At 45.6% G+C, this 23,260-nt stretch overlaps 1 protein-coding gene across 6 annotated transcripts; it reads left to right on the forward strand.

Annotated features, from left to right (window-relative positions):
* Window positions 1-292: 292 nt before the first annotated feature.
* On the forward strand, window positions 293-23,253 carry LOC311507849 (ceramide transfer protein-like). 6 transcript variants are annotated; one of them, XR_014699742.1, is made up of 19 exons: window positions 293-989; window positions 3,910-4,044; window positions 9,652-9,768; window positions 9,905-9,970; window positions 13,212-13,319; window positions 13,455-13,593; window positions 14,282-14,371; window positions 14,535-14,692; window positions 14,791-14,883; window positions 14,975-15,061; window positions 16,357-16,449; window positions 18,979-19,074; window positions 19,155-19,287; window positions 19,373-19,443; window positions 19,550-19,678; window positions 19,799-19,928; window positions 20,105-20,243; window positions 21,765-21,890; window positions 22,995-23,253. XR_014699742.1 is itself a non-coding variant. In XM_084572382.1 (18 exons), exons 1-17 carry the CDS (start codon window positions 879-881, stop codon window positions 20,230-20,232), a joined length of 1,884 nt encoding a protein of 627 aa, XP_084428508.1. In that variant the 5' UTR covers window positions 293-878; the 3' UTR covers window positions 20,233-20,243; window positions 21,765-23,253. The 6 variants fall into 6 exon arrangements, 5 of the variants coding, with proteins under 5 accessions (XP_084428508.1, XP_084428509.1, XP_084428512.1 ...); XM_084572382.1 differs by having other exon boundaries at window positions 21,765-23,253; XM_084572383.1 differs by having other exon boundaries at window positions 13,458-13,593; window positions 21,765-23,253.
* Window positions 23,254-23,260: the final 7 nt, after the last annotated feature.

The following is a 23,260-nucleotide window of genomic DNA, read 5'->3' on the forward strand; positions in this document are numbered from 1 at the left end:
AGCTTCACACTAATTCATTTAATTAGTGCCAAAATTAATGAAGAAAATGGTGATTTTTATAGCTAACCTCAATCTACTTCCTTTTAAGCCCCTCCTCGGTGTATTTCCCAGTACTCCTGCGTGTATTTTCCAGCAGGATACTCCTCAGTCTATTTTCAGTACTACAAACTAAGGGGGCGGGGCTCGTTGCCAAATAAGGGGCGGGCTCGGTTACGTCACCGGAGCCAGCGCCCCTGCGCACTACACAAGTTTGAACACGCGCCGCAACACCCTCCGAGAAGAAGCAGCTCGAGAGACGTCAGTTGAACATGGCGTTGGGCTGGAGAGCTGTCACAAGTCCACGGAGCAAAACAAACGCCACCGCGGCCTCGGCGTTTCTCTGAAGGGAGCCATACGGGGATTAAACCGACGCCGCCGAAGCTTTTTTCCCGAGCACATTTCATCTAAATTTCATCCTTTCGCTTGCTGCCTCCGGGACTCGGTGTAAGCCGAGGATATAAATATATATATATATAAAAAAGGGGCGGTGTAGCCGAATTGACAGCTACCGTTACGGGCTCGGCTAACCTGGACTATTTAACCGCAAAATGTGTGGCCGCCTCTTTCGCTAACGCACGTTAATTTACCCGGTGGGAGATAGTTATCGATCCAGTCAAGAGCTCCGGCTATTTACGGTTAATTCCTCCTGCACTCGGAGCTATTAGCCAGTCGATATATAACGCAGCATGATTCTGTGAACTGTTGCTCTGTTTTGCTTGTCACTCATGTCCACGCAGCTCGGCTAACACAAGTCAAAAGTTAAGTCATATGCCACGTTTGTATTGTTTTTTTATTATTATTATTTTTTTAAACAATTCGTCAAATAGCGCTTGAGAAACATGTCAGACAACCAGAGTTGGAACTCCTCCGGTTCCGAGGAAGACCTGGAGCCGAGAGAGGAGCCCGTGCATCCCGTTGGAATTGGGGAGTTCAGCGGAGTCCTCAGTAAGGTAAGAGATGTGCCCAGGCCGGTGAATAGCACTTCTAAAAAGCCCAGGGAGGCGCCCAGTCTACATGTCACGGAGGAAGGAGGTAATCCGGTAATGTTATGACAAATCATGGCATGTCTATTTCAGGAAAGAGGTATCCAGAATCCGTGTTGCAACAGATCCAGGTTGCAGCAACTGTTAGAGGCGGTAATCCCCACTGAAGCAAAAAGGAAAGCCCCCATTTGAAATAAATAAGAGGGGTTAAAGCACAGCTAGCTGCAGAAACTCTAAGATCCCTCTGAACCTGTTGTTTTGTTCATTCATTTCATGATATTGCAATAACCTTCAATCCTTTCCGATATAAATAGATTAGACTGGACTTTATTGTCATTACACATGTTCAGGTGCAGAGAATGTACAGTATGTACACATAAACAAGGATAATCTGAATTAAAACACTGTGTACCAGTGTGCACACACTCAGTGACTGTAAATCAACATCAGGACACGACGTTTGCACTGTAGAACTCGGATTAATAGGAACTGTGGCAATTGCAGCAAGATGTGCAATGCGTAAATGGTTTGGGGAAGCTTTTATTGTCGTCCTCGACACAGACTTGTGGTTTGCTGACAATGAAAGGGCTCATTTCAAAGGTTAAAAAGCAGGCCTCCTGTACGTCCGCATTCAACAGAGCAGCACGGTGCCACGGTCAGCTGTCCGGTCGTACTGTAAATATTGGTTTGCAGTCTGGTAAACAGGCCGTTAAGTCTGCCGCTAGACAGAGTCACAGTAACCTATTTTGCCATATGCCCCTGCCCACGCTCGTGTCAGACTGTCTCGTTTCGGGGGCCGAGGTGACCACGGTTTTAATTCGGTAATCTGCTGCTGCCGAGCTAATGTGGCAATAATCTCGCCCCGGTAAACAGATTGCACGCTGACCCGCTAACCAAGCACATTGTGAGATTAGTTAGGCGGTTTCCACCGACGACGAGAGAGGCTCTCACCTGTTCCATCGAACTGATCCGCGCGCACGTCACAGGTCTTGTGAGGATTAATGAGTCCACACATAAAAATATCCAGCACTGAGGTTTTCCCCCCACAAGTGCAGAAGACTCAGATTAAGCCTTTACTTTTTTATGTTTGCTAGAGTTTCTGGAATGGAACTTGCAGTGTTGACGGATGACACTGTATTAGATGTGTTGATTCAACTTTGACATAATTATTGAGCTGCTGTTGTGTTAGATTGCGTTAGACCAGTAGGGCTGGGTGTCATGACTGATTTCCTGAATCAATTCAGTCGACGTAGACGTGTTTCAGTTTCAACGCAAGCGATTTCAGGAACTTATCGGTACTTACACACAATATTTACCTTACGTTGACACGTCTTAATGCATATGGCTTTGCTTTTGTCCAGCTCATCTCTGTTGTCGTAGCCTAGAATCTAGACGCACCCTAGCTAGGAGCGCGTCAAATCTCCGTTGACTTGAGATTTCGAAAAATCCAAGATGGACCGGGCCAATCACGAGTCGGTGGGCGGGCTTAACATGATGACGACTGACCTGCGACCATAAGTTCCGTGAATAGGCCTATGTCACGCAACAATTGAATATCGAAGAACGTCTTCTGAGTGGGGAGACGACACTTCCGGTTAGCTTTTTACAATGGCGCAGGCCGATAAATACCACTGGACCAAGTCTCTCCGTAACTTGCCTGAAGTCACCTACGACGACGTGGTTCGGATTGTAAATGAACACTCTCAAGTAGAAACGTCCAAACTTAAGAAGGGATACAAGTTCTTCTGGGAGAAATTCATTTTCAGTTACGCTGACTCACCTTCGTTAACGTTAGCTAGCTTGAATGTCAAAGTCAAGTGTATTTATATAGCAGAGATAAGTGTAATACATGTGTCAGATAAAACATCCTTTTTAATTAATCGAATTTTGTTTTATTTACAATCATTGGTGGGAATACATATTTAGTTTCTCAGTGGCTCCGAAACCTTGCCTGACGAGCCCCAAGATTGGTAGCATAGTTAGGTAGCAGCTGTACATGTAAATGTCGCTAGCATGTCAGAGAAGCTCCAGGTCACTACGTGAAGTTGTTACGTTAGTTGTTAGTTGAGTTAGTTGTATGTTAGTTGAGAATTATTATTATTATTACACTACAAGAACAACTGCGGGTGGAGGCTGCCATTGTTGCTATCGTTACAGTAGCGTTACTAGCAACGACCGGAAGTTCTATTTCCCTACTCGGCGTTCCGGAAGCAGGAAGTGAGACATAAGCCTATTACGCGTGAATTCCCCCCATCCTGCTAGAACTGCCAGAGCGACGGCTGCCGCTAGCGAACCGCTTTCTTTCGAATCGGCTTTGGCCGCCGCTCTGAAAGACTTGGAAGTTAAGCTTTTCTCTGAGGAAGGAACTCTCTTTTCCGTCGCTCTGACTGCGTCACCTTTCTTCGTTGCTCTGATTGGTTGTAGCGCTATCCTACTGCGTGGAGAGGGAGTTTGAAAAGGACAACCGTTTATCCCACCCCTCCGGTTGAGCCCCGTCTACGGAGAGTGCCCAGACCCCTACATTTAACGTGGGTCTGGCTCGTCAGGCTACTGTTGTCGTACTTCTTTTTTTTTTTTAAATCCAAAATGCAGCTTTCAGTGCCTGACGGTGCTCTCTTGAGCGGTAGCTTCCATCAGGTTTTGGATCTCCCCTCCCGTGTGGACTAGGAGTCGATATTTTATCTTTCCAGTGAAAGAAAATCAATTTTTTTTTTTTGAAAACCAAGCCATATTAGATGAGACAGAAATCATTCTTATCTGTAAATAAACCACAAGCCTGCAAACATACAAGATGTGCATTTTCAGTAAGGTGGTAACTATTAACGCTAAGATGTAATATTCCATCAACACACAGAGAAACTGATGATATTGTTGTTTTTCTTTTCAGTGGACGAACTACATCCATGGCTGGCAGGACCGTTGGGTCGTGCTGAAGAACAACACACTGAGCTACTACAAGTCTCAGGATGAAACCGAGTACGGCTGTCGGGGTTCCCTCTGCCTCACCAAAGCTGTTATTACTGTGAGTGCTGTTGACATCCTTTCCCTCAAAGCAGTCCTCCTCTCACCGTTCTGTTACACTTGTGTAATGCTGGCACGTACAAAATAAAATAAAAAAAGCACATTCTTGCTAGAACGAGCACGGTTGCTTTTGCAAGACGGCTGCATTTTAGCCAAGAGAGAGAGAGGAGCCATCGCGCTCGTTTGTTTAAGCCTAAGTGCTTCTTGGCGAGCATTAAGATGACTTGGGAAATGCCATGGCGAGTACACATTGTGTAAAATGCCCTCAATGTATTTGGTTTGCTTTCTTGCAACAGCTCCTCTCTTGTGGGAGTGACATTTCACCAAACTCAATAATCCCGTATGAGCTCACAGAAAGCTTTCAGCATGTGCACTTGCAGAATCGCGATAAGGCAGGATTTTTATTAAAAGAAATCTCCGTTTTACCGACCCAAATTATAATTTTCCAAATGTTTATGCGACAGAAATCAGCCCTCGAGGAAACACGTCGATAGCACGTATGAAAAATCCCAAGACCTTTGCGCCACCACAGGCGTTCTCCCCACCCCTCCCTTTCTCCCTCAGCCCCTCACATGCTTTTGAGAAGTTTGGCACCTGATATATATATATATATAAGATGTGATGCAGACGTCAGGCATCCAACATATGTTTCTCTTAAATTCATAAAGGAGTTCAGAAGGGAGAAGCTGAGCCCTGGAGTTTCTTTTTTTCTTTTTTTTCTAAGCAAACAACTCCTGATTATGTCCCAAGTTTCGCCGGAGGAAAACCGACTCGTCAGGTGACTTTTCTAGTTTAAAAACAGCGTGCTGTGCGGTCAGGACTCATCCGAAGAGCCGACAAAGCTGTCGCCGTTCGCAGAAAAATGAAATCCGTACGCGTCGACGGCGTTTAGCTCTGGACGTGCGGTGCTTCACCTTTCATTATGTTTCTGTGGAAACTCCGGTCAGTCCCCGACAAAAGCTCAGGCTGTGACTCTCTCCAAACAGTAGCAAGGGAAATGAATAAGTGACTGTTCCCACGCAGTGTAAAGCCGGCTTTTCTATTAGCTGTATTTGTTCAGCTTCATCCATTCCCGGCGTATGTAAATATTAACCTGCGTGCCGGTTTTCTGCTGTAGCCGCTTCTCATTTCAGCAGAAATACGCCTCACAAGTCTGAGGCGTAATAATAACGGACCGTTATAGCTCCAGAGTGACTTATTATTGCCTCTTTCAACGCGAGCATTCTTCATTTTTTTTTTCTACCTGTCTCACCTAAACCTTCAAGTCACTTGCGACAGTGTGCCGACACAAGCCGTGTTCTCATCCGTTATGAAAGACGTTTTCCATTTACGTCATACTTAGAAATGATTTTGAAATGTACTTTCCCGCTCACTTATGGACACACTGTTTTGAATCTGGATCCGAGTCTTATCATAAGCACGGCAGTAGGAAAGAAAAATCCAGTTCTGAGGCAGGTTCGAAGGGTTTCGTCGCGAGCCGGCGGCGCAGACACACGTGTGGGAACTCGGTGATCTGAGTTGCAACGTGAGTCATTCAGCTGTCGCTTATTGCAGTTGAGAAACTTGTAGAAACCTGTAAGAGAACGTGTCAGAAGAACAACAGGATGATAGCGCTCAGGGCATTTTCTCAAAATAGTAAGTCATCGCGGTGTAATAATCCATATATCCAATAATCCAGGCTCGGGATGGACTGAACGAAACCTCCCGCAGCTTGTTTCAGTTTTTCTTGTCATGTTTATAGTGGTTCCACTGCCTGGCTGCTATCACACCCTGGATACTGGATCTTACTGGAGAACCTGAGCTGAACCGGACGCCCCGTCATCTACCAGTTAATTAAAGCCAGTTTATCGAGTAAAGCCACATTATCACTGAGTGGATTAATTGGGAAATTTAGCCGGAGTTTGAAACTTTATCGCTGGCTAATGTTAATAATTAATTTCCCCGTGTTCTTTTCTTTCAGCGGCTCCCAGTTAGTCACTCATTAACTCGCTCAGTTTTCTCTTTAATTGCTTTGCTGGACTAAGTATCAGTTCGCAGAAGTTGTCGAAGGCTTTCAGGATCATTTTATTCCCTGCCAGCGTGCATTAGAGCCCTCTCTCTCTTGAGGCTTTTCCTACGATGCCTTGTTTGTTTCTGACTGCATTAAGAGAAGAAAGATGTCATTAACATTTAGGAGATACACCAATCAGGCATAACGTTATTCTAATATTGTGTAGGTCTCCCTTGTGCCTCCAAAACAGTTGAGACTCATCAGAGAATGGAGATTGACCTTCTGAGGGTGTCCTGTGGTGTCTGGCAACAGAATGTTGTTGATACTTGATCAGTTTGGGATCTAGTGAATTTGGAGGCCAGGTCAACACCATCAAGGAGTGTCATTGCTATGGGGCGGGGGGTATCTGGTCTGGTCTAGGTGGGTGCTACATGAATTTCAGGTCCAAAAGTTTCCCAGCAGAACGCTGAATCGTCACAAGACGGTCAACGACATTTACTTTTCCTGTCAGTGGTCACAATGTTGTGTCTGATGTTGCGTGGCGACGGTTGCCTTGGATGTTTATCATGTTAACCACTGCAAGATTTCCTGTCGGCGTAAATGTGGGTTTTTCAGTCGTACCCACAAAGGCAGACGGCCGCCGTTGCCGTTTTTAGATCCACGGTCCGTTAATAAGGGCACACTGGCCTACTTGTAAGTCCCTCTCTCACTGGAATCAGGGAGTAGCTCAGACTAGACCCGTACCAGGTTTTGACCGAACCGTTCTAGAAAAGAAAAAGCCACTGGATGTGACCTCCTGACCGTGACCTCACCGTGTCTGTCACAACGGACTACCTGGTAACGGTTCAAGAGAAACGGAGGGAAATAAGGTCACGTACGGGTTGAAGCGACGTCGGACGCTGTAGAAATCTGTCAAGTGTCGTTGGCAAGGAAATGTGACTCTTCCTCATCGTGCGTGACTTCCTCTGTAGTGGGGAGGTCAAAAACCACATGTCTTATTGTCTTTAGTGTGTGTGTGTGTGTGTGTTTGACAGACAGAATGTCGTTCTTACGTTCACTCTTGCTGACTACTACTTCCCTTTCCTTACGTTTCGTTCTGACCGCTTGGTGAGTCAGTGTTTTCCACAGAAATCCCAATTTAGTGCTCAGAGGATCTCCGCAAAGACGTTCCTGGCGACATATCGCAGGAACAAGGCTCTATATTTGTCTGAATCTCCTCTACTCTGCGTATATATCTTAATTATACAGTTTAAATTAGCGGGGGAAATAAACTCAGGGTTTTTGGGGGTTTCTCTGTGTTTGCGCTGGTTTCAGTCCCTGCATGTTTTAGGTAGTAAAGAGCTGGGTTCTCAGTGACCTTATTGTTGTTTGCTGCTGGGTGTGTGTGTTCCCATCCCATCCATTCAGGTCGGGTCGGGGGTTCTGTGACTACAGACACGTACACCAGCTCTGAAGAGCGTGGAAGGGAGAGGACAGGACAGGACAGGAGTCTTTTTGAAGCTTTGTAGGATGTTTACACGTGGAGAAAACAGAGACACAAGATAATACTTTTATATAAATGTTGACCCCCTCCCTTTCTGTCCTGTCTTTTCTCCTTTACAATTGGAAACTTATCCAAAACAAAGACATAGAAAAGTACTAAGCAACTGCGTTCACATCTAAAATATCCCTACCCTGCTTGTCCTGTGCATGGACGCTTAAGGCTACAAGATATTCCAGCTGGACAGCACCAGTAGACAGACTCCCAAACTAAACACCCCATACGCTCTTTTACTTTTCTTGTCTGCTTGCTTTTCACACAGAGCCCAGACCGATTTCATGTTGACTCGTAACGTAGCCTTCCAGTGACGGATTATTCTCCACCGTTGCCCTGGATCCCTCTAACCCTCTCAAGCCCAGTGCTGGCCTCCGTTCCTCTGCCCTGCTTACCAGTCGGTAACAGACACGACCCTAGAGGATCAAGAGCAAATCATAGCGAGCGAATGAACGCCTTCAGCGCCGCGGGTTTAGCTATACAGCAACCTGAGAGTTCTCTGTTGTGGTGAGCTCCCGTCCCGTACCGTGCCTCTTCTAGATGCAGGAGGATTAGAAAATAAATTCATGTGGCTTTCATTTTCGACCCGTCGTTGAATTTTAAAATGACTCGCCGAAGCCGCACGCTGCAGCTCCTTTGTCGTCCTTCTAACAGATAAAGGGTTAAAGATGCTTGTTTTTGTTCCCCGCTCGTTCTTCCTCTTCTCGTCTGCTCTCGGATCTTGCCCAAGTGCTGCTGGACTGGAAACTCCTAAATGAAGCATCCAATTCGGAGGGCACTTCGTTTTTCGCTCTTGCGTTGACACGGAGCGTCTGGTCTTGGCCTCGACGTCACCCAGATGTCGGGGCAGCGCGGCCAAGTCGCAGCCGAGCAATCGGACATTCTTAAAGACGCTATAGCGGGTCGTTTATTCCTCTGCCAACACGCTGCAGTAATGGTTACAGCTGATATTGAATTGCCAGCGTGCCTGTTTTATAATAGCTTCTACCAGAGAATATAACATTCTAAGTAGCGTTAATCTTGTATGGATTAAACAGAGTTGCTAGACAAGAATAATCAATACGTTATAATTACAATGTTTTCCCTCACAGTACCGTGATTGTTTTACAAAGGCAGAGAATCAATGATTGCATCAATTAAACACTACATTTGTTATTTATTGTCACTACTCTGACTCAAAGTGTGAAGTGAGTGGCCTGTAGAGGTTCTTGCAGGCGCTGCAGTCGTCTGGCCCTCCGCCCTTCAGAGTAAAAGATATTGTTCTGTGGCTAACGCAGTAATGTCGGGGAACGACTTCTCTCCTGCTCACGGTTTAAACGTTCGGTTCCTTTCCGTCTCTCCGTCCTCGACTCCGCTTGAACGTGCCAGACTCGTACATCAGCCGGCTCTTTCGCCGCGATTAGACCTTGAGTGCGGTCTAGCCTTGACTCGCTCCGGAGGTGTCCTTTCAAGAGGCGTTTGGTAAATACTACACAGGTAAATACCTACTGCTATCACCGCCTCCACCCTCTCCCCAGCACACACACACACACACACACACACACACTAACGGATGCTGGTTGCTTGCTACGCCAGCACAGCAGTTCTACAATGCTGACAGTACACTGGAGGGCTATTAGGAATATGCCTCATTCTGCAAAATACTTTAAAAGGCCAGTTATCTGCCCCCGCTCCTCCTACGGGACGCTGTCTGGTGCATTCGTCTTTCGTCCCTTTGAGAGCCGTGGATTGGCCTAAATTGGAGACATTACCGAGTGTGTGCCGGGTTGCCTTGTTGGTGAAGCAGATTGTCGCACCCCATGTGACATACGAGGGAGGGATTAGCAGTATTGTGTGTCATTTTAATAGCTGGTGGCTCTCGCTGCTCTCCTGAGGGGGAAAAAAAAAGGGACTCGCTTTTCTCATCCCATCAGAAAAAAACAACATGACACCAAATTGAGATATGTGTGTCGGTATCGTCGCAGCTGTGCTCCCATAACTGGCCTCATTTCACACTGAGACTCACACACTGATTATTAACCTGATTTGTTTTTCTGTCCCCGTGTCCCTTTTTTTTTTCTCTCTCTCTCTGAACATCCCTTTAGCCTCACGAGTTCGACGAGTGCCGGCTGGACATCAGCGTGAACGACAGCGTGTGGTACCTGAGAGCTCAAGACCCCGAGCACAGACACCAGTGGATCGACTCCATCGAGATTCACAGGGTAAGACGTTCACACGCATAATAAACCTGGTCAAAAGGAACCAGACTTCTTCAAATTACTGTCATCTCATACAAGGTTGGCTTTGGGAATGTGTGTTTATTGTATATGTGTGTGTGTGTGTGTGTATTTCTAATAGAGTATCAGAGAAGGCAGGAGAGAGAAGGGAGGAGTCCAGGGAACAATAATCATCCCTCCACCACTGGTGCGTTCTTTGGCAAGTCTGTAGGACTGTAGGAGTTGTGGTGTTTAGCTCCGTACACTGCTGCAGCAAGTATCTGTGATCATCTGACTCGCGCTCACACATGAATTGTTTTGCTGGAGCACGTATTCTGCATGGCACATAGGCGTTAGCCTGGTCGTTACCATCCTACGTTTCCGCCCGAAATTTGATTTCGGTCTGCACGTTAGTCTGGCCCAATGTAATAGGAATCTGTCTCCGTAATGGGCGGATGCTTATTTTGAGGTTTAAAATCATTGGAGTTCCCGTAACCAATCAGCAACGTTTGGTAATGACGTATATTGTGCGCTGGAGTTCAGGCTCTTACGCTTACCACTTCCGCTTCCAGTTAAATAAATCAAACTTTCCCCAAAGCCAGTTGGAAGGAGAGCTACGACGTCCTTGCCGTTTATAAAATTGACAAGACAAGCCTCTTGTTCTGGTTTTAATTCCGTGATGCTCTCGAGAGTTGAGACAACTTCGCGGATGGCTTCTAGCGTCTCTTCCTCCGTCGCCATTGTTGCTATGCTGTTGAACTACAAGCTTCGCTGGACTACAAGCAACTCGGCAGGCGAGTTCCGCGTCATCACTCAACTGTTCGCTGATTGGCGCGGTTACACGCGAACCACGGAAGTGCAATTGGGCCAGACTCCGTGCGAGACCGAAATCAAATTTTGGGCGGAAACGTAGGATGGTGACGACCAGGCTACATAGGCGTGGGATCCCAATACTCAAGTCATGATACATTATTGTTGTGATTATAGTAGCGTTGACACATATTGCAATTTTTCCCCCACTGCAAATCACGTCTCAAAGGGAAAACTTGTGATTAATCCAATAAGATAAAGTTCTCACGTCAATCAGTTTTTAATCTTGCAAAAGAGTACTGTACACCTGCGTCTGTAAAAACATTGCAACATCTTGAGCTTGTGAAAAACAAACCCTTGTTTTCCACTAAGTCGATGGCACGCCGCAGGTTTTAGCAGGTCTTTTCTAAACCCTCTGAATGTACAGGTAGCTGTGTCTAACGAAGCGTGTGCAGCTGATTTAACGTCAGCTCTGACATTGTGTTTTCGTACGACCTTCCTTGCAAGTTCCTCCTTCCACTTCCTTGTTATCAAATTCAAAATAAGGTGACGTATATTTTAGCACCACACTTTGTTCCGACGACCTCCAGCATGCTAACATCTGTAGACCCCACCATGAAAAAACTCTAGTGCCAAAAAGTTCCATTCATTTTTGGAATCCGTACAATAAACATAAAGTGCATGCATCAATACTGACATATACTGTGCTGTATAATAGCCACCAGCCCCTAATAAAAACTCTTGTGGTCGCTGTTAGCACATACACACTCTTAGTTCAAAGTTATCTTAACCTTGGAGCTCGCTGCTCAGGGTCGGCGCGATCGCTCTTCACCCAGAAACATTTACCACGTGTCTGATTGAAAGCCAAGAGATAACTGTGTTTGAACAGCTCCCAGAGAAGTCGAGGTTAGCCTGTCCGTGAATGTTGAGTCCTCCCGCTACAGCCAAGGTCTGCATGCTTTTAATGTTTGCCCAAAAAGATCAGTGCAGCGGGAGAATTCCCGTTTGCAGGAACGCAGGTTCATTGTTTACATGACGTATGAAAAGCCTCGTGAGTGGCAGGAGAGAGGGGAAAAAAGTAGTCACCGCTTGTGTTTATTCTGTGAGAAGGACGGAGGTAGCAGGTTGTAGCTGACTAAGAGACATTAGAGCTACAATCTTCACGCGTCTTAATGGTGTCTTGCATTATTGATGCACAGAATCCCATGTGTGGATTCAGTATTTGTGGCTTTATTCTCGTCAGAGCGGGAAGAGAGGAAGTCATTTCCAAATAACATCCACAAGAGATGGTGCCTGCGAGACTCAGCTGAGGAGAACGCAGCCCACACATTTGAGTCTTCCTGCATTAACTCATGCCGCTGCCTCGTGGTGCTTGATTTGGGAAATCCCCCTCTCCCCCCTCCTCCTCCTCCTCGCTCATCCAAGCAACGGTGACTCACACGAGAGCAGGAGGGAGTGGGTCCTGTGCACATACCGACCATCCCACCCACTATGAGTCACTGCTGAGGACTCTTCTTCCTAGAAGGCCCCCGCTTCCTTTCTAAACCCATATTACTCACTGCACTCAGCAGACGGCGTCTCCAGGGAGACACAACACACTACGGCTAACACATCACTCGTCTTACAGTGTGAAGAGAAAAAAAAAAGAAAAAAGAAAGTAAAACATCACATGCTTCTGGGATGCACCTCGAGAATGCACCGGGGTTTTCTGTGCCGCCTTAATCACCTGCATGCAGCTTAAGAACATGTGCACGTGTGTGGGTATTACTGTAAAGCTGAGGCCATTGAAACGTCATCTGATAATTGCTACTTTCACCCGTGTGTGTGTGTGTTCTGCTTTGTTTTTATTGCATTTCCAGATTTTTATCTCGCACTAAAGCTGCAACAAAGCTTGTTTGGATTCCTTTCTGTCATCAAACAGATTTCAGTATCACTCATGCAAACAGCCAGATAAGCGCTATCTGTACCAATGAAGTCAGTGGGGCAGCAGTGTGTTGACTAAAGGGGCAAGCGGCAGTGACTGAAATCCATGTGAGCGCAGACGGGAGCCACTTCTGGTCAGTGACCGACAGTTACCCCTGGCTCTTTTAAATGCCAGTCACGTGCGCTCAACGTGTCCTGCCCCCTGGTGGACCGGAACTGCAAGCGTCTCTTAAAGCGACACGTCTTTGTTTCCTCTCAGGGCGCTGTTGTCATCATCAGCACCGTCTATTTTGAGGGGCAGGCCAGGTTATGTAAGAGGAAAGGGGAACCGGTTAGGATTACAGGAAGTCGGTTGTTGTTTCAGTCGTGCTTGGTTGGTCAGTGAATCTGTTCCTGTCACGGTGCTGCTATAAAGGCTGTCCTAAAATCAGGCGTACACATTTAGATGTAATCTAACTAAAAAGGACTAAAAGGAAGATACATCCACGAATCTTCGATATTTAAAACAGTAGATCAAACTCACAGGTGCATTAAAACAATCTGCGTATGTGTCACATACAAAGCTGAGCAAACCAGGTGGTTGAGCTTTTGTTTTGCTTCACCGGATTTGCTTAATAAATCACCGCCAAATTGCATGTCGTCTTAATCACTGAGATTTAATTATAAAGTATTCCATTAAGCCACTTTTTGACAACAACCGATTTGTTTTTCTGCAGGCTGATTCCGGTTACGGCTCAGAGTCCAGTCTGAGGAGACATGGCTCCATGCTGTCCCTCACGTCGGCCACCAGCGGCTACTCCGCCACCTCCACCTCCTCCTTCAAGGTGAGCTTTCCGGCTTTTGTTGACTCGCGGGAGAGATGTTTGGATGTTTAAAGAGAGGCGCGTCGGCATGTGTGCGTGCGGTGGTCCGCGGAAATGTAAACAGAGGCCGCTCTTGTTTCTCCACTGTCTCGTCAGAAGGGTCACAGCCTGAGGGAGAAGCTGGCCGAGATGGAGACGTTCAGAGACATCTTGTGCAGGCAGGTGGACACTCTGCAGAAGTACTTTGATAGCTGCGCAGACGCCGTGTCCAAGGATGAGCTGCAGAGGGACAAGAGTAAGAACCGCTGACACATGCACCCACGTTGAACACTTCTCTGGAGATTCATCACAGATCTGGATGTTTCTAGTGATAATTTAGAACAACCTCAAACACAAACATTCACTAGTTCCAGCTGCTGAAACAAGAGGATTTGATTTTCTTTTTCCTTGCCATAGAAAAAAAACACACATTTGGGTTTGGATTTTTGTCACATGAAACAATGAGCATATTTCAGGCTTTTTCTAAATAAAATAAGTGTCTTTATCATGCATTTTCTATATATCAAGTATGAAACTATGTAGAGTTGAGGAGAAATATGCTCTTCATCTTGTGAGGGTTGTGTTTGACTCAGAGGGCAGTTATTCTTCCAAACCCCCTCGCCCTCTCACCCCACGTCGGCTGGATGAACATTTGTTCGTGGCAGCAGTGAATGAAGCCCTGCTTTTGTTCTCCTCACCTCCCTCTCCTCTCCTCTCCTCCCTCTCTCTCTCTCTCCATTCTGAAGATGAACCCAGACCATTGTCATGTTGTCCAGCACAGCAGAGGTCTGTCAGTCTGATGGTGCGCTGCGGTTGTGAATGGGCCGCTATGGGCCACTGCCCTGAAACCCTGACACTCAGAAGGAAAGAAATGTGTGTCAGAGCCTCCTTTTAGTGTTTTTGTGCCCCCTCTGAGTCTTTTTTTTTTTCTTTCTTTCTCTCAGTCGTGGAGGATGATGAAGACGATTTCCCCAACACTCGAACCGATGGAGAGTTCATGCACAACAACAACAACAACGGCAGCAAAGAGAAACGTAAAGTATTTTATTTATGGAAGAGATAAAAGCTCAAAGCCGCTGTAAGAAACGGAGCTCGTAAAGCCGTAGAGTTTCTCTGTATACTTTAAGATTCGCAATCTTGACCGTCAGCCATGTGTGACTTCACACTGTATTCCTCCTCTGCTTTCCTTTTGTGCAGTGTTCCAGTCCCTGAGCCCCAAGGGAATCAATGGCATAGACTTTAAGGGTGAGGCCATCACATTCAAGGCGACCACCGCTGGGATCCTGGCCACCCTGTCCCACTGCATCGACCTCATGGTGAAGAGAGAGGACAGCTGGCAGAAGAGAGTGGATAAGGTCTGGAACGTTTGCCGCAGCGTCCAAAAACCTTTGTTTCATTTATTTCCATTAAAATAATGATGTTTCTAAAACGGCGCTGCTTTTTGTTTGTGTAGGAGATGGAGAAGAGGCGAAGGATAGAGGAGAGCTATAAATCGGCACTCAATGAGTTGAAGAAAAAGTCTCACTTTGGAGGTCCTGATTACGAGGTAATGTTATGTGAAATTAACACATTTGAAATTATATAGGAAATGCTCAAATAATTCAAATAATCCTTTTTTTTTTGTGCTCTATTGACAGGAAGGTCCCAACAGCCTCATCAACGAGGATGAATTCTTTGACGCTGTTGAAGCTGCTCTTGACCGACAGGACAAAATAGAAGAACAGGTAAACAAGAGATAAAATACAGTGTATATTTATATATTTATTAGGGATGCACCGAAATTTTTCTGCGGTTGTTGCTTGCGTCATCACAACATCCTGTTTCGACCGTGTTGTTTTGGCGATAAAAGTCTTTCAGCCGAAACTGGCCCAAAAGTGCACTTTCGGTTTTCGACAGAAAGACTTTTATCAAAACATCCTGTTTCGACCATGTTGTTTTGGGGATAAAAGTCTTTCGGGCTGAAAATGGCCCAAAAGTGCATTTTTGGGCCATTTTCGGCCAAAATACTTTTATCAAAACATCCTGTTACGGCCGTGTTGTTTTGGCGATAAAAGTCTTTCGCCCAAAAGTGCATTTTCGGTTTTCGGCCGAAAGACTTTTATCAGAACATCCTGTTTCGGCCGTGTTGTTTTGGCGTTAAAAGTCTTTCGGCCGAAAACCGAAAATGCACTTTTGGGCCATTTTCGGCCGAAAGACTTTTATCGCCAAAACAACACGGCCGAAAATGGCCCAAAAGTGCATTTTCGGTTTTCGGCCGAAAGACTTTTATCAAAACATCCTGTTTCGGCCGTGTTGTTTTGGCGATAAAAGTCTTTCGGCCGAAAATGGCCCAAAAGGGCATTTTCGGTTTTCGGCCGAAAGACTTTTATCAAAACATCCTGTTTCGGCCGTGTTGTTTTGGCGATAAAAGTCTTTCGGCCGAAAATGGCCCAAAAGGGCATTTTCGGTTTTCGGCTAAAAGACTTTTATCAAAACATCCTGTTTCGGCCGTGTTGTGTTGCCGATAAAAATCTTTTGGCCGAAAATGGCCCAAAAGTGCATTTTTGCTTTTCGGCTGAAAGATTTTAATCAGAACATCCTGTTTCGGCCGTGTTGTTTTGGCGATTAAGGTCTTTCGGCCGAAACAGGATGTTTTGATAAAAGTCTTTCGGCCGAAAAAAGACTTTTAACGCCAAAACAACACGGCCGAAACAGGATGTTGTGATGACGCAAGCCACAACCGCAGCCAGCACGGGCATGTCTGCCGTGTGGACGTATTTCAATATATAAAGTATTATATAAATATTTATAAAGACCCACTGATAGCGATTTGCAAAACGTGTGATGCTGAAATTTCAAGAAGCGTGCATCTGTTTCGGCCAAGAATTTTCATTTCGGTGCATCCCTAATATTTATGTCACTATAAATGCCAAGGCGATGTTGAACGTGTCCCTGAAAGCAAGCGTGTGCTCTGAATCGAAATGAGGATGTCTCTGAATCCAAGTTTATGATGAAACTGCCTCTGTTTGTTTGCGTCTAGTGTCAAACTGAGAAGACGAGGTTACAGAGATCCAGCCCCGTCCCCCCCGGAGACGTCTACTCCTGCACCGGCACACACAGATTCTCTGACAAGGTTGTTAAAGCCTCCGCTCCTCGAAAAACGCTGCGAGCTTCTCTAATCGCTCCCCTCCGTTTCTTTCTCATTGCATGCACATCTCATTCTTTTGTAACTTTTTCTTTTCCTTCCCTTTTCTTTTTTTCCTCCTCCGTCTTCTCGTCTTCCCTGTAGCCTCATAGTCTGCCCTCCCCTTCTCTCGTAGTCAGGGCCCCTCCTCACGACGTCCACAGATTCAGCACAGAGGTAACTCGCTGCCAAGGCTCAGACCGTCGCCTCGTCTGCATGTAGCTACAGTAACCGCATTCAAGAGCAGTCAGCAGGATCCTTTAACACGCTGCTGCAGCAGCTTCAAGCTTAAACTCCCGTTTTATTTATAGGTGAAATAGAATTTAATAATGCATAGAGACAATGCTAACAGGTCTGCCTTGCTGAATATTCTACTATAGGCCTGTTTGAAACATCAATATGGTGGACGAGAGAGCTCCAGGCGCTGCAGCTCAATAAAACACACGCTAATAACAAAACAGCTTCGTCAGTTTGACAACACAAGCACTGGCTGCAAACACTCACAACACCAGCATATAGTCTGCAGCACAAACTCCTCAGTGGTGTTGGAAATCATTTAGGTTTATTTTTTTACATTAAAATCCTGATTACGTGATTCCTTAGGAGCCTTTTTGCTTTTTATTAGTCAATTCAAATAATCTGACGTACATCTGACATAGACAATTGATGTTCAGATTGACAGCATTAACATTTGCTGGTGCTCCTGTTTTGTCTGTTTGTTTTGTGTTTTCTTAAGCTGCAGTCCGTAGAGTAGGTATGCCCCGATCAGATACCGATCTTTAAATATTCTGTATTGTCCTGTCCCATTTTATATGAACAAATTTCCTCCCCTGAAGATTCATAAAGGCTTTTACGTGCGCCATGTGACTATATTAAGTCCAGTAAGTATTTCTGTCAAAGTTGACGTAGCGAGGAGATGGTAGCTTGTACCGTGGCTCCGGAAATGTTCTGGTCATCCAACGCTGCCATAAACTCCCTAACCCTCTCTGGAAGACTTTTCTCCTTGACGCCGTCTCCAGGAAACTTTTCTTTTAAACGTTCAGTGTTTGTTGTTGTGGTTTGGACTCGTCGTATTCCATTCATTTATTTATTATTTATTTATTTCGGTGGCAAATCAGGTCGGTAGCATTGAATGACGATCTCCTACTATTACCTCAGCAAACATCCACTCTTCATAATGTACAAATTTCTTTCTGTCTGACTGACTTCATGTTCCAGAGTAAAGTTCTTCGACACAGCAGACATGTTTAGTCACGTGATTTTAGTTCTAGGCAACGAAGAAGATGTTTTGACGCTACAGGGACGTGGTTTCTATTTATGCCAAACCTAAAATACAGAACCACCAGGCTTTCCGCTAGAAAAAAATCGGCACCGGACAACGTGACCGGCAGCTGAATTTTTGCTGCAGCGCTGTTTTGATTCAGTGCAGAGAGAAACCTCTCTCTGCTGGCACACTGGAGACGGGGATCTCTTGACGCAGACTGTCTTGGCCAGTTTAGCCCGCTCCGGGTAGATTTCGCCGAAATCTCTGATGAGAACTTGATGAGAACGCAGGCTGTTGAGAAGTTCAAGCCTCCATGACCGCAGAGTGTTGTCATTACAGCGGTGGCGCCTCCTTGCGCACTTGTGGCATCAATGAGCGGGGCTGCAGCTGGAGCCGATTCGTCCTCACTTGAAATATCTTTGCCAAAATGACCAATAAAATTGCCTATTTTGATAAAATTAAAAATTTGCTTACAAAAGATCAGTCTTGACTAAAGCCCGATACAGATAAGATCATTTTAAAGATGCCTGGATGCTGATCTCCTGCTACCCATCAGTATTTCCCTAGCATTGAGGTCTCTCTGCCACTATACGTCAAAACCTTGAGTCCACGTTTGTCATTTTTCTAACATTTAAACGTAGTTCCCTTCATTTCCTTCATCTCCCAGCATCCTCCTTATTCAGTTATCTTTCCCATACTTCCTTCTATTAGAGTTCATCTACTCTCTCACTGAATTTAACGTTAGCTGTGTCATTCTCCTCCTTCTAAATGTCAGAGAGCCGGCCTGCATGCTTTTCTGCTTCGTCTCATCTCTTCTGTTGACAGTCGTGTCTAATTTGTGGATGCAGGCCGCCCCCGTTACCTGGTAACATAACATTACAGCCAGAGACACGACGTTACGGGCACAAGATGCTGCTCATTAGAGGAACAGACCAAGCAGCTAATCTGCTTCTGTAGAGGAGCTGCTAGCTGCTCGGTCGCGTGTGATCGTTTATCTGTCTCTGTTTAAATAGTTCAACCTTTCACCTTAGCCGTTTCTAGACCTGTGTGTGTGATTTCTGTCATGGTGTAGAATCTGTAGGAGGTCGCGGCTGTTAAGGCGACGTTTCAGTTCACACGTCGACTTTTTTCTCCCACGCTCATGTACGAGCACTTTATCGTGTTCCGTTCCGTGATCAATATCCTCTTTGTGTCCCCGGGGCCTTGTGTTGTAGGTGGAGGAGATGGTGCAGAATCACATGACCTACTCCCTGCAGGACGTCGGTGGAGACGCCAACTGGCAGCTGGTTGTAGAAGAAGGAGAGATGAAGGTAGGAGGACACGCAGCAGAGCTTATTCACGACCCGAGTCCGTTTCCTTGAGCCTCAACTCAATTCAAATGTGTGTCCAGGTGTACAGGAGAGAGGTGGAGGAGAACGGGATCGTGTTGGACCCGCTGAAGGCCACCCATTCGGTGAAGGGGGTGACCGGTCACGAGGTCTGCCACTACTTCTGGGACACGGCCTACCGCAACGACTGGGAGAGTACGTCTGGGAACAAGAAGTCAACTAAAGTACCATTAAATCTAAATGCGTTACTATAATACTGACATGTTTTTGCTTCTTTTAGCCACGATTGAAAACTTCAACGTGGTGGAGACGCTGTCTGACAACGCAGCGATTGTCTATCAGCTGCACAAGGTAAGAGCTACGGGTTTAAGAGCCCTCACTAACAAAAAATAAAAAGTTTCTCGATGGCTTTTATATCGCTTGAACCCGAACTGACAGAGTTGAATCTGTGTTGCAGCGAGTGTGGCCCGCATCCCAGAGGGACGTGCTGTACCTCTCCGCCATGAGGAAGGTCCTGGCCAACAACGAGAACGACCCAGACACCTGGCTGGTCTGCAATTTCTCCGTGGATCACGACGACGCCCAGGTGGGTCCCTGCCAGGGTTCGCTTTTGTATTTCAACACAAACGTTGCAGGCCGCGTTTTTTATTTGCGACGCCGCCGCTCTTTCGCTCTTTCACTGACCCCGTCCCTCGTCTCTCCACAGCCGAGCAGCAGGTGCGTCCGTGCCAAGATCAACATCGGCATGATCTGTCAGACCCTGGTCAGCCCACCAGAGGGAGATAAAGAGATCAGCAGGGACAACATCACCTGTAAAATCACCTACGTCGCCAATGGTGTGTGTTTATCTGCAGTCTGTGAATCACATGAGTCAGATTCTGGTCCTTTTTTTGGGAACATGCCACTAAAATCTCCTAAAATGTCTTTAATTAATCTTTAAGCAGAAGCCCTGATTGTGGGGATACATATTTTCTTTTATAACTCATGTTTTCTGTGTTTTGCTGTGCTGCAGTGAATCCTGGAGGCTGGGCTCCTGCCTCCGTGCTCAGGGCCGTGGCTAAGAGGGAGTACCCCAAGTTCCTCAAGCGCTTCACCTCCTACGTCCAGGACAAAACTGCTGGCAAGCCCATCTTATTCTGACACTGACACAGGTAAAACAGTTATTTCCTCACCTGTCAATGCTGAATATTTACCTCCTTTTTTTGCATATAACTTAAATATTATATATATTAGGGGAAGAAATTTATCCAAACCCACTTTGCCGTATGTGAAATAGTAACCGCCCTCTAAACCTAATAACTTCCTGTGCCACCCTCCACTGCCAGTGAGTCTTTCCCGTCGCTGTAGAGGAACTCTGGTCCTCCATGTCTTTGCCGTATCGTTTTAATTCAGTCACACTGGAGGGTTTCTGAGCATGAACCTCCTTTTTAAAGGTCAGAGTTCACGGTTCCATCAGTCACAGCGAGTCGTCCAGGTCCTGGAGCAGCAGAGCAGCCCCGCAACGTCACACTGCCACCACCTCATTTAACTCTTGATGTTCTTCTTCTGAAATACTGTGATACTTTGACGCCTGATTTAACTGGTTTAAATTTGACCCCTTCCTGATTTATTTATTTTTTTAATTATTATTATTTTTATTTGTTGCATATTCATGACTCTTAAACGATTCAGATCATCAAAACTAGTTTATTTATTATTGAAGAAAAACAACCAAAACTCTTCCGGGACAGGGACAGTCATTTGGTGCAGGACAGTGAACGACATAGAAGGTTATGTGTTGTGTCGTGTGGGTGAATATTAAGTCTGGAGGGAAGTATGAGTTTGTAAATGAGAGATCCAGTGACAAAAATAATAGAATAGCAAACCAAAGAAATAAAAACAAAAAGTAAAAATGAATAAATAAATAAAAAGCAGGAAGTAGAGGTAAACGGAGAGAAGACAAGAAATCACTGCTGATGTGGTATTATGTAGTGAGAGCAGATGATTAATATATGTTACACAGTACAGCAGTACTGATGTATATACATATGGATGTAAACCAATAAAATACAAAATACAGAATTATTTTCTTTAATAATATTTTCAATAATAATACATTTAGCGTAACAGTGAATTTATTTTAAGAAATAAAACATAAAGTGACAAAACATTTATCTAAAGAGCCAGTTAATGGAGATGAAATAAAAACAAATATTATATCAGTTACTATTGTTCCCAAGTGTTTGAGGAGGGAAAAAATAAACTAATTTAAATATTAGACAAAGATAACCCAAGAGAACACACTATGCAGTTTTTAACTGATGAGTTTATTTATTAAGTGACAGTTATCCAAACCTACATTTATACTTTGCTTGTCCCCTGGGCATCCTGGGACACAACAGATCGATCATTTTTGGATGCAACTGACACTAGAACAAGTTAGTTAGTTGCTCGCATAGTGATTTGAAAAGCACGCTTTCCTGCCAATATGGCGGCGCTGTGATTACTGGTGCAGGGTGACGTCAGCTACCAGAGCTCTGTAGTGAAGGAAGCCAAAAGATCTGTAGAAGATCTCTAGACATGGTGCCGTGAGTTAAAGGCTGTGTAGGAGCCAGTAAACCTGAGCTATCAGTGTCTGATGGTCTGTAACATGTCTGCTGTAGTAAACTGTATTTATTTCTTTTTCGTTCCAGTGTTGAACCATGAGGACAGAACTGCACCATAAGCTTTGAGGACGCACCGTCTGAGAGACGACTGTTCTGCTGCCACGAAGAGACAACGTCCTCAAAGTCGTCCCCCTTCTTATTCCTTAGCCACAGGTTAGGGTCCTAACAGCGCCACCTAGCTGCTGCTGCTGCTGCTGCTGCTTTCAAACATCTACGAGACTAGACCCAGACCTCTGAGAAACATTCTACATGTGAGAGGATATTCTTCCGTGGCTCAGCTTAATCACGTCAAGACAGATGACTGCTCGGTTTAATTTATAAGATACTACACTTTATTTGTTCAGATTATTTAAAGCCAAGAGTTTTTTTTATTTTTTAATTCGTCCGACGCCACAGCTCCCACGCTCGCGCCGAGGACGGATCAGTTCACATAGAAACGTGTACGGACTTTGTAAAGCTCTTTGTCGCTCGCAAATCAACATTTAAGTCCAGAGGGCCGTCACGCCGTCAGCCGTGACCCCTATGATGTAAGACTTGACCTCTCCCTCGTCCCTCTCATGAAAACGCCTCCTCCCGGCGCTGAAGGAGGGACGGGAGATTCTCATTTCTCTCTCTCTCTCTCGTGTACATTACTTCCCCCTTGCTTTGTATCCGCCGTGGATCCGTGTCGGCTTTGGTCCTGGAGCGCGTTCTGAATGTTTAACGACCTGTAAATAGACGTGAGAGGAGCCCAGATGCCTTAGTGTTACAGGAGACTCCAGATTCATGCAGACGAGTTAAAGGCTGTTAGCGCACCTTTAGAGATCACTAGAGAAGTGCCTCGTGGCTGCGTCCTCCCCAATTCACGCCTGTCCGGCTTTCTCAGCTCAGTTTAGTCTTATTTACTGAATGAATGAATGGATGGATGGATGAAACAGGTGGCTCGTTACTTGAGTTATCCCACAGAGGGCTGACGGGATGTTTTCTAGTGTTATGAAGATGTCACTTCAGTCTAATTTAAGTCGTCGCCGCTTCAAGGATCCAGTCAGTTCTGAGGTTTTTTCTGTAAATACCTGATCAGGTGTTTCATTTGAGCACACGGAGTCAGGTTTTTCCAAGCACACAGGATCCGTTTTCATTCGCTTCACATGGTCCAAGACCAGACTTCGCGTCCGTCGCGTTTCAGCCTGTTGACAGCACAACAGCTTTTTCTTTTATTCTAGATTTCTCCGTAGCCGTTAACGTCTGATCGGTTTGATTTTTGCGTGTGTGCTGTAGGGCGATGTGAAGCCAGATGATGCTGAGCCTCGCGGCTGAGTGGAGCGACGCCGGGCTGAAGAAGCTCTTTCACCCACAAGCTACCGAGACGTTGGTAGTCCAGCCGTCGGCGTGACGTTTAGAGCTGAATGTAATTAAGGTTTCTTTTTTGTAAATTTGTTCATACTAACGCTGTGGGATCAACTCATACATGTACTGTGACGACGTGGCACTTCTTCTGCCCTGTTTTAAAGGTGAAATAAATAAGTTTATCCTCCAAGTTACGT

Source organism: Chelon labrosus (genome assembly GCF_963514085.1).
Source record: "Chelon labrosus genome assembly, chromosome: 22".
Classification (NCBI taxonomy): domain Eukaryota; kingdom Metazoa; phylum Chordata; class Actinopteri; order Mugiliformes; family Mugilidae; genus Chelon; species Chelon labrosus.

Coding starts and splice junctions, on each gene's coding strand:
- LOC311507849 (XM_084572386.1), top strand. CDS start 879: ATGTCAGACAACCAGAGTTGGAACTCCTCCGGTTCCGAGGAAGACCTG. Junction 9,769..13,211: donor ACTCCATCGAGATTCACAGG/GTAAGACGTTCA, acceptor GTTTTTCTGCAG/GCTGATTCCGGTTACGGCTC. Junction 19,075..19,154: donor TAGAAGAAGGAGAGATGAAG/GTAGGAGGACAC, acceptor ATGTGTGTCCAG/GTGTACAGGAGAGAGGTGGA.